The sequence below is a fragment of the Armigeres subalbatus genome, chromosome 3 (genome assembly GCF_024139115.2).
Source record: "Armigeres subalbatus isolate Guangzhou_Male chromosome 3, GZ_Asu_2, whole genome shotgun sequence".
NCBI lineage: Eukaryota > Metazoa > Arthropoda > Insecta > Diptera > Culicidae > Armigeres > Armigeres subalbatus.
The window spans coordinates 158,717,157-158,732,239 of record NC_085141.1 but is presented as its reverse complement, the minus strand read 5'-3'; the positions used below and the strand labels follow the sequence as shown (position 1 = coordinate 158,732,239).

The following is a 15,083-nucleotide window of genomic DNA, read 5'->3' as shown; positions in this document are numbered from 1 at the left end:
CGAGAGGAAGAAATATGAAAGGGAAACGACAGACATTATACTGGAAAACAAGAGAAAGATATTCGTGATGGGGTATGGCAGACTAGATGATGGGCGGACTATGATTACATTCTTACATCAGAAACTCTCAAAAAATGGTTATCAAGGGACATGTAATAAAGATCAAGACCCACCAACACTTCGCTAATCCCAACAAACAATTTCAGCTAATTTTCCCAAGACTATTTTTAGCTGAATAAGCGCTTCACCCCAAGAAATTATGACGTTTGAGTGGGTCGCATAATGAACGCAAAATGAACTTTTGTTCGAGAAGACGACCCGCTCAAATGTCAAAATCCATCGGGTGAGTGAATTTGATGAACTCCTGCACAGGTCTATACAGCAACCAAATTAAGAGCCGAAAATAGTGACCGATACGGAAACGAGTGACGAAACTAAAATGACAGCGTTGCGCGGGTGATTAAAATGCTCGCGATCGATAATGATGCTATTAGGAGGCTTTGGTTGTATTCTTCGGACCCGGAGATATTCCTTTAGCGCAGATCTGGGGCCACAAGGTTCCTTGCACGCCCTCACGACATAAAAAATATCCTGAAATTCCTCGCTGCAAACAGATTGCCTTCACAAACACAATTGATACGTTTGCGTGCATTTTGACAGTTCTCTCATGGGAAAACTGTCAAAACGCACGCAAACGTATCCATTGTGTTTGACCCTTCACTCTGAAAAGATGTGCATTTAGTGTGTAGGTAGCGATTGGACAGTATACGACACATGGTTCGAATGAATTCTCGTCCCTTATTCAATTTTTAAACCACACGTAAAAAAAGTAATTATTTTATTTATTCAATTTCATTCATAGCTTTTATAACGTACAAATACATACAATTAATAAACCAACATATAATCTTTAATTCGTCTTTACATAAAATGCACATTGTATTTTATTTTCTCATGAAAAGTATAAGTTTCGCCTTATGGCAAAAATATATTAGGTTCTTCTTATACATTTCACTAGATTGGAAAATGACATAGAAATCAACATGGCGCTCGAAGGCAATTCTTTAAAATCGGTCGTTCTAGAAGATTTGCAATTGTCAGCAGAAGCGTTACGGATTTTGATAGGTATTTATAATAAAATATTCCTCCTGTGCTTGTATTTTCATGAAATTGTTTTATTTTAATTAACAGGTAGTGGCATCGATTTGGGGAAGCTCTCAACCATATGCAAGGACGAGCTAGAAATTTTCTTCGATCCGCAGCAGTGGAACCTCGACGAAATTTTTTTTCGGATTACGCGTTGGAGACAAGAAAAAGTGAGGTTAGAATAGCTATGTGTTGAAAAGTACTGATTTGATATTTTTTTCAGGGTTTACAGCTCCTAGGGTTTGAGGAGGTCGTTCTTGATGAGGGAACGTCGGTGTCTTCATTGATTGAAGAATCCGTTAGCCAGGAAAACATTGAAGAGACGTCCGCTAGTAGCTCGGATTTCGTTGAGTCAGCTGCATTATATACTCACGAAGCGAAAACGGAAGCAAACACTGATTGTGATGAATACAATCCTGTAGTTCGTCAACCACTGAAAGAAGTTTGGACTACCTCTAAGCCATCGTCTCCTGCTAAAAAACTACATGCTTGTCAGGCCGGATCTTTCCTATCCAACCGAGGAAAAAAACAGCAGTGAACCACACGGTCACATTTCTGCCGATAATCAACGCAATTCATCATTCGTTGAATCGCCGAAAGAAGCTCATGCTGGTCCTACAAAATCCATTGCGACGACTGCAAAACGATATTCTAATTTGATACTATCAGGGGAAAATTTTAACGGCCAGTGTACAACCAAAGCGCTATCGCTCGACTCAATCAATCAACGTGGGTTAGCATTTGTTGGAGCTTCCAAAAAAGATCAAATTCTTCCAGGTCCATCCACTCCGGCGGAAGTATCACCCAGAACCTTCGTTGGATCACCGGGAATAGTTTCAACTGCGACTGGTTCAACCGCCCAGAGCGAAATCCGGTATTCAGATCAGCAACATTTTGGAAAATTCTTGAAACAGCCCGGTATATATCGGAAAGCAATCAAAACAGAAGTACTTTATCCCATCGCATCCGGCACTGCAGGTCGGCCGACAGAAGATTGTATTCTTGGAAAATCATCTACGCCGGTCGAAAAACAACACCCTAGTAAGCAAGTTCTGAAACTTCAAACTGCTGTTAGAACACCCGCTCCCGTTCAAAATTTACATTCCGGTGGTGTGAAACTATCGGATGTGATTCCGAAGCATTCAATTGTCGGTCAAGACATAGTCAAAATATCACTTGACCCCCAGTCTTTTGACAGTCAATGTAGCTCTTCATTAGTTGATTCTGGAGTATCAGCTCAAAATCAACATCATAGTGAGCAACAATCTGAAAAGCCATTGAAGCAACGCGTTACGGGACAAGAGACAGAATCACAGGTTCCCTTTTCAACTGAATCGCGTAAATCGTTAGCCGTTGGATCTTCGAAAGAAGCTTGGACTAGCACTGATCTGCTCTATCCAACTCAAAATGATTATTTCAGTCCACAACATTTGGAGGAACTGCTCAAGCAAACAATCATTGGCCAGCATTTAATGAAAAGAGCAGCAGTCGGCCCTCTCTCGGCAGACAGTCAACGTGAACTGGCGCAAATCGTCATAGATCACCACTGTAATGCTGGAAAACGCGGTAAAGAGGAGTATTTGAAGGATTACGCAAAATCCATCGTTGCGCTATTCAAGTACGAAAAAATTGTAAGTAATTTTTTAATTAACTCTATGATATTTTGCTATAGCTATATATATATATAGGGGAACTGTTCCGTTTTCATCTCACTGAACATGCATATATTCATCTCATCGCGAAACAAAGAAATACGGCACCAATTTTGTCGCTTTTTTTTGCTAACATGCGTGCTCACTGTTAAAAAAATCGCAAAATAAGAAACAAATCAAATGCCTTTTCATTGCTTTGTTTTTCGTGGCTATGAGATGAAGTCCAGGAGCAGTAACCCTACTACACAAGTATAGATTAACATGAAACGTGTTGAATGAAAGATGAATTATTGCCGCATTCTTCAAATTTTATCCAAAGCCAATCAATGGAAATTGAAACGAATTCGATACGTCAAAGTAAATCTAGTTGAACAATTAGATTTCATTTGGTTGTAGCAACCCTCTTATCGTATGTGTAAATGTGACATAAAATAAAAAAAATCAATGGTTACTAACCATGACTCTTCTCTGTTTCATACATTCAACTAGATATACTGTTGAATAATTTAATCATTTTTCTAACAAATACTCGATAATTCTTTGAACTCAAATCTTAAGCAAATAATGCTGTGAAAATTAGTGTACCTGATGCCTAATACCTAAGACCTAATGTTAAGAATAGAATGCAGAATGCCGAAGTCAAGATAAAAAATAAAAGATTGACTCACGAGTTTGACAGTGATAGCTTCAAAAGAGCGAAAAAATGAAACAACTTCTTCTTCTGCTCTCTCTCAAATTCTATAGATGAGATGTATAATAATATAAATATAAATTTTACTTTTTATCATAAATATGACCTTGTATATTTTTGAATAACGCCCATAGTTCGAGAGTAAGCTCTGCCACTGCTCATCAAACCGTTCAAAACAGATCAAAACAAAAAAGTGAGCCAGTTTTCGTTTTCCATCGTGCGCGGTGCTATTTTCCCGATTTCCCGCTGTAAAAGTGCCTCTATAGATAAATATGCGTATTCTGTCGGTGGTTGAATCACGAGTTTACTTCAACAGACCGGAATTTAAGGAATAATTGCTGCCAGAATCATCTAGTTGAATAAAGGCATCAGTGGTTATCGTTTGGAAATATAGGCATGTTTAAAGGAACTGCATGCGCAAATCCGGATTGCAAAAGGCTGTTCTAATAGCAACTAATAGCAACCTGAGACTCTACGCACCAGAGATTTCTATTGGTGTTGGACAAATTGATGGTAGATATAAATATCAACATTTTCTCTATGGAATACTAATTCTCATGCTTATTTGGCTTATTTTTTTATCAGGAATGAGAATCTGCGAATATGCGAGGCGAACAGCAATCATGCTATCATCTCAACAGTTTCTTGTGCCACTTGACGATAAAACGATGACGACAATTCCGGCATCGTGCCTGCTAATGGACACAATGGCTGATACACCAAAGAAACCAGTCGCCAAGATCGCCACCCCAGCCGCAGCTGGATCGAAGAGCGTGAAAAGTAGCAATCCAAGGAAGTTATTCTGGCGCGTACTCAATAGCCAAATGGAGAACGAGTCGCCAAGACGCCAAGGATGCTTTGGCTTACCAGAAGAAGAGCTATGGTCGCCTATGGGCAAAGGCCGTCTTTACCGGATACAAGCATGACATGCAAAACCAGAACGAAAACCATGCCATCTTGGAAGGATGCCAAAACCGCAAGAACGCTCTGTCATCGGCAAACGGTGCGTCTATGTGAGCCGCCCAAAAGAAGACCAACATCCGCGCTATCTGGGGCAAGATTACTCGCTTGCACGGTGACATCGGCAGCGTGAGAGCTCACTTCAAGACCAACCTGCCTGGACACGCCATGAGACACTTGGTCGGGTCATGCTGTACCCATCCCCAATTTAAGATAAGTCGAACTTACTGTGTAAATTTGCAAAAATAAAATGATAAGATTATTTTCTTAATCAAAGTAAATTCCCATGGAAACCTGAATCTAACCGGAGTACTTTTTCTGAATCGAAACCAGTTTTATGCGATTTAAAATCTAACTTCACAAAAATGAACTCTAAAATATCTTGAATAAAATTGCAATTTCAAAAATTACTTTTATTTAATCGGACCATTCGGGCAGCTTTCCCAATTCCCGTCCGCAACGCTTATTACTCGGGTGCAGAACAACCTAATTACTTGATATTAAGTATACGGTTAAATAGATTTCTAGTGATGGATAAAACAACAAGTCAAATGGTTGGAAAACGGTCGAGGAAGGGGGAAGGTGGGGCATTGCTCAAGCGGGGCGAAATGTATGGTGTACCTGTTATTTTCCGGTAAAAAATGTTTTTGAAATAAAATTAATTTACATCCCTTTTCTCCAGTTCAAAACTTGTAATCATTAAAAAGTTAGCAACTTTCGAAACAACGGTCAACCTACTTTTGGAAAATAAGGTGCTTTACGAAAAAGAACCAAGGGGCTATTAATAACAATACAATTTCCATTTGTTCATATTACCTTTTTGCTCGGCAGATCTACAATTTATTTTAAGAGATGCGAACTTCTAGCCACAAGCCTAGTTGGCGTTCTAACTATCCTTGAATCATTTTTTTTTTCAAATATTTTTTAATAGTATGTCTTTACTTGTAATAAGACGAGTTAGTACTATCTAATTTAATCCCACCGCTATACCGATCCATATTTCGACCACAAAAATAAGGTCATCTAGTGTATTGTACGTGACACGCGTAGGGTCAAGTACGAGAGACTGAAGACGCAAGCCAAGTTATGCAGAATGATATATTCATACGCTTTAAATATTTGCAGGAGACCTATTTCATCCCACGTGCAGGTGGAAGAAGAAATCCAGGAGGAAAATTGTTTAACAAGCTAGTCAACGTCAGGCAAAAAAACGCTAAAAGAAAATTACGCGAAGAAGCTCATTTGCACAGTAAGAAAATAATACCAGATCCGGATGATTCTGACGAATCCAAATCTAATGCAATTGAGTGGCTGGAGCATAACAAACTGCCTTGGACAACGGCGTTGGATAAATGGGAACACTCATACTCTTTAAGGAAAAGGCAACTAAAGAACAAATCCTTCGTCGATGAGCTATTCAACCGGTATCAAGTCTATCAGGATGTGCATGGGTATCAAGCGGTGAGTCATGTTAAATATGTTATTAGTATGCTACTTTGGTTTGAAGTCTGATTGTTCTTGCATTATGACAAATGCATAAACAGGTGTCAGGTATTTATGGCAGGCTATTGCGGTATTCAGCAAGCGATATTTATTAGTTTTTCAAAACTTAATTTAAAATAGCCCTGTGTATCAAAAATGAAATTTTGGATTTAGACTTACTTTTCAAATGCAGTAGATTGTAGACGAGCAATCATCGCAATACTTCTAAAAATAAATTGTATTATTTATAATCCCTTGCAGGGATGAGCCAGCCTAGGGCTGTAAATCTCTTTAATAAAGATAAAACAACAGAAAAAAAAAATTTATGCATGAATAATCTTTTCCAGATCGACATAGACTTCCGTTTGATGTATGGTGTCACTGATGGTGTTAAGAAATGGAATAATGTGTTGCCCAAACTAGTTCAGTACGTTGATCGGCCGTACAAGGACGACATATCAAAAGGCATTCTAGAATGTTTGAAGGCCGCGGATACTGATATAAGTGAGTAAATTTAATCATTCAGAACGATAGTATTAATGAATTTATTCAATTTTTCTAGACTCTAAACACTGTTCGATACTGATGTTGCTTAACAACGTGTTGAAGCCAACGAAGGTAACAAGAATTTTCAAGCCATCAGTTCTAGCTGCGCAAGAAGAAGTGATTCTATTCGCAGCTACAGATGACCTAGCATCTGCAACGTTGGACAAGTTTATAGACGAGTACACCAAGCATGGATTTCAACCGGTTCCGAAACTAATAGCGATTGGTGAGAACCTGACCACTCTGGAAGGAGAGTTTCAAGTACGCTACAAGAATTTTACATACCGGTTCAACACCTTGATCAGAGCCCTCGATGTTCTAATCAAATGCAGTGCCGTTTTCGGATTGGAACATTCCCGTATATCGAGGCTGGTCTGGATTTTCATTTCGACCTATTTCTACGATATTCCAGTTGAGGAGCAATACGAATGCATTAACAATTTGAAGGATTATCTGTCTTGATAAACATGTTTGCTTGCTTCATTCAATCTTGCGAAGAAGTGTTTACGTTTAGTACTAACTATATCAAGCATCTTACGACTAGACATAAAATACCTGTGTGTTACCGTTATGTTTGTACCTATCCAAACTGCATACAAAAAACTTCTAACTGGTATATATTCAAACGTCATTGTCTACGGCATGATACTAGTACGGTACCAGATGCACGTTCTAAAACTATAAATGTTCTAACAAAACATCCAAATACTGATTTGTTCGATAACGATTTAGATAACACGCCAAATGACAATTCACATTCCGATTGCAGTTCAATTCAACCGACATCTTCACGAACCATAACGTCGTCACTTCTGTCCGATAACCTGGATTCTATCAATCATGCAGCCGTTGCTTTCACATTAGAACTACACAACGAAACCAATATTCATAGAAATGATGTTCTGACCATTCAAAAAAAAGCAAGCCAATTGAATACTAACATTGTTCAAAAGCTCGAAAAGGTTCTAGACACAGTTTTAACCGGAGATGAAGATGCGCAAACTAAATTCGAGCTTAGCAAGTATATAGACCGACTCAAACAACCTTTCGATTTCATCGATTCAGATTACAAATTCTTTAAATATATCGAAAATCTTGGAATATTTCGTTTACCTAAATCTATTGCTATTGAAAACCCAAGAGAAAAAAGTAAATCTTCACAATGCCAGGATGATGAAAATACAAAATGTCACATTGTATTAATGGATATAGAACATCAGCTAAATAGTAGTTTGTGCAACTAGTTGCAAAAAGATGATTTTTTCAGCACGAGTTGTACGTTTATCCAACGAGGCTTGCCGAGTTGGATAAATACTACGAGTGCTGAAAAAATCGAGTTTTGCAACGAGTTGCACACGCTATTTTTTGCAATGACGAAAAATGGGCTTTAATATGATAAATCTTAACCAAAATTGTACAATAGAATTTACTCCACATGATCATTCATGCCAATAAATTATGTTGCGGCAGAGAACAATAAGATTCCATCTTATCTTGCCAAATTGCATAGCTTGAAAAGCTATGGAGCGATGGATGCAATTGCCTTTGGAAAATTGTGATGTTATGTCCAACAAACCATTTCATTTATTACGAGACGCTTAGAGTACACTATTTAAACACTCACCCAAACTAATTCAGCTAAATGTTGTCATGTAACTACTGTCCCAATGTAGGTTTTTCATTATAGCACTCAAATGAGTGCTATAATGAATATTATGCAACCCATTTGAGTTGCATAATGGTCATTAAAGCACCCATTCTGTTGGTATGGAAAAGTAGGCCGTTTTATCACTCAAATGACAACTGTAAACCAGGTTTTATGATCAGGAATTGCAAAAAACTTATTTGGAATGCGATGGAATATTGCAAAAAATTGTTGCCAATACCAATTCTCTCGAGAAACAACCATCAATAAGTAATATTGTCAATGCTAGCATTTGGAAAACCGTCAAACAAAGATATCCAGGCGAAATCTTGATCCCTATTTCGTTATATTCCGACGAGTTTGAAGTGAACGACTGTTTAAGCTCTCATAATAAGAAACATGTTATTTGTGGGATTTACTATTCGATAGGTACCTACCGTTCCAGACGAATACCGCTCAAAGTTATGTAATATTTTCGTGGCTGCTATGATTAAAAAAGTAGAGATGAGTGAAATTGGAACCAGCAAGTTATTTAACGAGATCATTCAGATATTCAAATCTCTTGAGGAGAAAGGGACTGAGTTTGAATTGGCAGGTGAAACAATAAGAATTAGGTTTGTGTTAACGTTAGTGCAGGGTGACAATCTTGGCGTTCACCAAATGCATCAATTTATGACCTTCAATGCCAATTTTTACTGCAGGTTTTGCTCGCGATCACGTGATCAATGTCAAAATGATACGGAAGAACTTCCTCAATATATTCGAGCTGTAGAAACTTACAACATAGATATAAACACAAATCGACCATCAGAAACAGGAGTAAGAGGACCATCAATTTTTAATCAACTACCCTCATTTCACGTCGTTGAGAATTTGTACGCTGATGCAATGCATGACTTTTTTAGTGGTGGAATTTGTACATTGGGATTAACGGCGGTTTTAAATTATTGCATTTATCAGAAGCACTTTATTTCTCTCAAGCAATTCAATTCTCAGAAATCTAGATTGCTTTGAGAATAGGTCGTATGTGCAAAAGAGAGGCTCTCTTAGTTCACGTTCTCTTTCGCTTGTACATAAGCTAATTTTGCATATTTTGCCACATTTTCACTTCAGAACGCTAGACAAAGCTATAATCTTTAGATATCTGCCAAGAAATCTGAAGTAAACTTTATTATAGATCTGTAATAATCGAAAGAGAATGGAGGCAAAGAGAGACTCTCTTTTGCACATACGACCTATTCTCAAAGCACTCTAGAAATGTATGATTAGTAAAGTAGCATTAGACACTTCTCTTTGCAGAATGCCAGATTTGACTGAAAGCTTTGTACCTCAAACAAAAACTAAATCTGTTGTGATTAGGGGCCATCCACAAAGTACGTCACGCTCCTAGGGGGGAGGGGGGGTTCCAAACAACGTGACGACTCATACAAAAAAATTAGAGGTTAATACAAAAAGTGTGACAAAGGGGGGAGGGGGGGTCGAAAATCGCCAATTTTTGCGTGACGTACTTTATGGATCTTCCCTTAGAGCAACTGCAAGTGAATTAAAATCTTTTGTCCATTATTTTACATTTATCTTGGGCTCATCCGTTCCAGAAAACGATCCAGTTTGGCAGTTCTGTAAAATTCTAGTTCAAATTACTGACAAAATTTTGATGCCATCATTTAATGACAAGGACTTGGATGAATTACGGTACTTATGCATGGAACATCATAAGCTATATCTATCTTTGTTTAACCTTCATCTGAAACCAAAGCAACATTTCCTATGCCATTATACTTCAGTAATAAATACCAGAGTCTATTATATATAAAGTTGCGCAAAGAGTGAAGCCAAATCTACCTATTGAACTGTCAAACCGTCTACCTATCGAGCAAAGTAAACAAATGCTTGTTGGTGAGGCGGAAGTATTGTTATCGCCTAATCATTATTATGGCGAATTAAAACGCATGAATTGAAATGTATTAGATTTGATCTAGAAACAGCTTCAAAAAACATCAATACATTCCCCAATAAAGTAGCAACAAGAAACTCACGTGTTTGCACTCTGTGGGTGACTAGGGTATCGATTTAAAAAGCTTTAGAAGGGAACGCTCCCGTGAAGTCACTTGAAGGGTTGAACAAAAGTGAAAGTTGGAAACAGAATAACAAGAGCATCATTCAGCATAAGTATAAGAAGATCCTCTTTGCGTAACTCTATATAATAGACTCTGATAAATACTAGCGGAAGCGTGAGTTCATTAATGAATTATCGATACGAAGCAAAACATAAATCATTCAAGGAGTACGCAGGTGTTATTGCATCTAGGAAAAACATATGCTTTACTTTATGCGTGAAAGCTGCTCTGCAATTTAGCCACGATCTTTTTCATAAAACGTTTTTCAGTAGTTGTTTGGAAGGTTCTTTCAATAAGAGTGATTTAGAATCTAAGGATTACATGAAATATCTACCACGTCCGTATGCAATTCAACTAAATCAAAACGTCCAAGATACAACACAGCTCAAGTACAAAGGTACAGTATTTAAGACCGGTGCATACTTCACTATTACCGAACATGTTAATGTTGATTTGTGGGAAATAATTGATATACTTTTTTCAAGTGGAATCGTATTTCTAGTAGGTTTAAAATGGACAGTAGGGGAATATAACGAACATTTTCTAGCTAATGAAATCATTGGTAAGAGCGATGTGTATAAGATTCATAAAATTGATAGCATTGATGGTCCTCCTGTGAAACCACACAATATAAATAATAAGTGGTATTTCCGTAAAAAAACAGATTAATCCACCTAGCGGTGATGATGCCTTTCTCGTGCGGTAAAAAATAGTATTTTGGCCATAACTACCAAGCCTATTGTCCGATTTCAATAGGAAACAATGGGGCAGTATACTGCATCGAATGCAGTCTGTTGTGAGGGAATCCTTTCAGGGTAAGTGCATTAAAAATGAGCTAGACTTTTTTACGCGCTTTTCTATGAGAAAAAGTGTTTTGGCCATAACTACCAAACCCATTGTCCGATCCGTCCAATTTTCAATAGGAAACAATGGAGTAAGATACTGCGTCGAATGCAGCCTGTTGTGAGGGAATCCGTTTAGGGTAAGTGCATTAAAAGTGAGCTAGACTTTTTTACGCGCTTTTTTATGAGAAAAAGTATTTTGGCCATAACTTCTAAGCCCATAGTCCGATCCGGTCAATTTTCAATAGGAAACAATATGGCAGTATACTGCGTCGAATGCAAGTAAATTGGGTGTAAATTGGTTGAGGGTAAGTGCAGAAAAAGTGAGCTAAACTTTTTGCTCTTTTGGTGCGCACATACACACACATACACACACACACACACACGCACACACACACAGACATCACCTCAATTCGTCGAGCTGAGTCGATTGGTATATAACACTATGGGTCTCCGAGCCTTCTATAAAAAGTTTGTTTTTGGAGTGAACATATAGCCTTTACGTATACTTAGTATACGAGAAAGGCAAAACATGATTTCAATTCAATGGATATTTAGATGAGTAAGTCACTATGTATTTTAAAATAAAATATTGTATTTGATACATAAGAACGAATGAAAAATAAAAATTTATATTTATACGATCAAAAAACATCAATATGCGTGTTTGAAATACAATCTTGATGCTGTAATAAAAGAAAACTGAATATTGATTTAGTTTTCCTTTATTAAAGCATTTAGATTATCTTCAAATTAAGAAAACCTATAAACTTAAAAAAATAATCCGATATGATGAAATTTATATGAAAATTTTATATTGTTATTACAATTATTCTAATAGTATTTACTACGCACCGTAATTTGTTTCATTTGAAGCCCCAATATTGAATATTTGCGTATGACATGAAATGTATAAGTTTCATGTTATGATTATGTTTAGCTGCTTCTTATAACCTTCATTCCAATAATGCATATGACCCATATAGATAACGCAATGGCCAAAATGTATGTGTTTTGCCAAATATATTCATTATGAAGATTTTTTTTCGTGCATGGACGCTTCGACATTAACGGGTGAATAAAATACAGCCAAATATCCAACTCCCCTTTTTTTAGTTCTGTCGGTTTTGTTTCAAGATTCCTGAGGCTAATTCAAGGTTTTCCTGACGAACTAATAGAAAAAACATCATCGAAGGTTATCTTCTGGTCGTAAACGTCATCGTACAAGCGCCCACCTTATCCAAAGGGTTCGCTTTCTCATTTCCCGGGATCAAGCAATGAGAATGGGTCCCTTCTGATTTGGCCAATTGATTTTAAAAGTATCCCAGCTCTTATCATTCTGTTTGTTTTGAACATGCCAAGAAAGTAAGGGGCGCCTAATAAAGGTTTCGCCAAGGGCGCTGGGAGTCCACGCTACGACTCTGCTGATATAATATGTCTTTATTAACGAAATTTTTAGCTCTAGGCTGACTCATCTCGATTGACATAACATGGAATTCAATAAATTTTCAATTATCACTCAGTAAATCTCTGTTAACCTTTTTCGATAGGTCCTTATTCTTGCAGTGGTTTGGTGAAGTTTTTGCCTGGTGCTATTCATTATATTTTTGACTGAACCCAGTTCAGGGCTAAAAAACTCTAAAATAAAGACAAAAAAAATCGACTGCCGGTGATCAACACACTCAAATTATTTCACCGATATTGACTGTGCAAATCTCTGTTAAGGTGATTATACAATCAAGCCATGTGGTGAATTTTAAATTCACCACACGATTTTCTACTCCTATTGTCAAAAGTTCAAATCTAGCGTAATAATGTTCGTACAATGCTGAAATTAAAGTCGATTGTTAAGCATGAGTAAGCAAACGATCTACGGTTGATTCATACACATGGGCATTGAGGTTTTCTCAATTCGTGCTCTTGAAAAATCACTAGAAAAAACACGTGGTTTCCAAGATGGCCGATTTGTGGCTTTGTTGTATAACCACCTTAATGTTCTTAAGCTGAAATATCGACTCAATTGGCGTATAATAATAAATTTTTAATTTAATAAAAAAAAAATCAGTGGGATATCAGCAAAAATTAATGGACCGAGTACTCGGCTGTATTTTTGACAGTTTAACATGATGTTTAGAAAATTCAAAAACCCCCTGCCGTAGAAGGGCGTGGATTGTGCCATATTTGGGAAACAATGGGACAGAATTTTCCGAATGCAACTTGTTCCATGCGAATCGGATGAGTGCCTGAAAAATTATTGCCTGATTTTCTCAAAATTGCACGCGGCGAACCCTTCATGAAAGGTACCGCCGCGCTTTCTGCACCCCGTTTACTTGATTCTTATATGGGTGAATAGCATTGCGGTGCATCGTTTGGCGTGGCCGTAGCTTTCGACAGTCATTCGCCGCGTGAAGTTTTGTGCATGTACCCATTTGGGAACATCACAAATGCCTCGCAGTGTATCATATGTTGCAAAATCACAGTGCAGGTAACGCAGCTAAACCTGAACCACTGTGATGCAGCCCAGCAACTGCTGTGTCAGACAGTTGCTGAATGGGGGACGGATATCGCCATCATAGCGGATGCTTACCGGGTATCTGCCAGGAACGGTAATTGGGTCACCGATGGGTCTAAAATGGCACCGATATGGACAACGGGGAAATACCCAGTCCAAGATTTGGTTTCTTCGACACACGAGGGCTTCGTCATTGCCAAAGTCAACGGGATCTTCTTCTGCAGCTGCTATGCGCCTCCTCGATGGTCGATCGAGCAGTTCGGTCATATGGATTGTTTGACGGCTAACTTGATGGGGCGTAGGCCGGTGGTGATAGCGGGGGACTTCAACGCTTGGGTCGTGGAATGGGGAAGCCGATCCACTAATCAACGGGGGCAGATCCTGCTGGAATCACTGGCCATGTTGGATGTGGACTTGGCTAATGTCGGTACCGAAAGTACCTACAGCTGGAACGGGACCGAGTCGATTATCGACGTTACGTTCTGGAGCCCTGGCCAAACGAGTAGTTCGAACTGGAGGGTAGATGATGGCTACAGTCACAGCGACCACCTGGCGGTTATACAACCAGCATTCAGCGGACGGAAGAAGAGGCGAGGCCTAGCCCTTGCATGTGGAAGACATCGTACTTCGACGACAAGGTGTTTAAGGAAGCGCTCCGCCGTGAGCACAATACTCTCAGTCTGAGCGGCGAGCAGCTGGTAACAGTACTCTCGCGTGCATGCGATGCCACCATGCCTAGGAAAGTCCACCCTAGGAATGGGAGGCCACCAGCTTACTGGTGAACTCAAGCAATTGCGAACCTGCGCCGCGCCTGCCTACGAGCACGGAGGCAGATGCAGCGAGAACACACAGAAGAGGAGCGTGTTGAACGACGGGTGGCGTTCGTGGCTGCTAAAGCCGCTCTGAAGACTGAGATTAGATCAAGCAAAAAAGCCTGCTTCGAGGGCCTCCCAAGCAGCACAAATTGTTTAACTACTGAACATTTCACTGTGTTGCAACTATTCGGAAAGAAACAATCTTTGCGTATGTTCCATCAAACATAACTCTCTTGCAATCTTAAAAACGCAAGAGGTGGAGCCTACGGAAACATCCTTCGATTGCAGTAAAATTGCAATAATGTTGCAAAATACTACAGCGGAAAAAAATAAAATAAAAATATAAAACTGGATTCGATTTATGGATCTTGTGATTGATAGTCTTTCACCCCACCACAGCACCATTCAACACTTCGAAGGGACTGCATGTTGACTCACCATAAAAACCATACGATTATGATGTTTTGTACTCGGATTTCCTGTCACTTGATTGCATCATCACAGGAAAGAAATGTGAGTTGTCAAAACGTTGAACGATGTTAAATTAAACATGAAGACACATTCAACTTATCTACAACTTAAATTAAACAAACAATTAAATTCAGGGATTGAACTTATCATTTCATTATCATTTAGTATTCAGTCAATAACTCATTCCAGAGGCGGAGTTCCGAA

General features: G+C 38.6%; 2 protein-coding genes across 3 annotated transcripts; both read left to right on the top strand.

Annotated features, from left to right (window-relative positions):
- The first annotated feature begins 1,045 nt into the window (after positions 1-1,045).
- On the top strand, positions 1,046-7,696 carry LOC134219364 (uncharacterized). Of its 2 annotated transcripts, none has more exons than XM_062698084.1 (7): positions 1,046-1,125; positions 1,192-1,316; positions 1,370-2,777; positions 5,575-5,910; positions 6,279-6,435; positions 6,494-6,738; positions 7,247-7,696. In XM_062698084.1, exons 3-7 carry the CDS (start codon positions 1,632-1,634, stop codon positions 7,298-7,300), a joined length of 1,938 nt encoding a protein of 645 aa, XP_062554068.1. In that variant the 5' UTR covers positions 1,046-1,125; positions 1,192-1,316; positions 1,370-1,631; the 3' UTR covers positions 7,301-7,696. The 2 variants fall into 2 exon arrangements, with proteins under 2 accessions (XP_062554068.1, XP_062554067.1); XM_062698083.1 differs by having other exon boundaries at positions 6,494-6,849.
- On the top strand, positions 3,669-4,741 carry LOC134219365 (uncharacterized). Its single transcript, XM_062698085.1, has 2 exons — positions 3,669-4,002; positions 4,075-4,741. The coding sequence occupies exons 1-2, from the start codon at positions 3,903-3,905 to the stop codon at positions 4,413-4,415; spliced, it is 441 nt and encodes a 146-aa protein (XP_062554069.1). The 5' UTR covers positions 3,669-3,902; the 3' UTR covers positions 4,416-4,741.
- Positions 7,697-15,083: the final 7,387 nt, after the last annotated feature.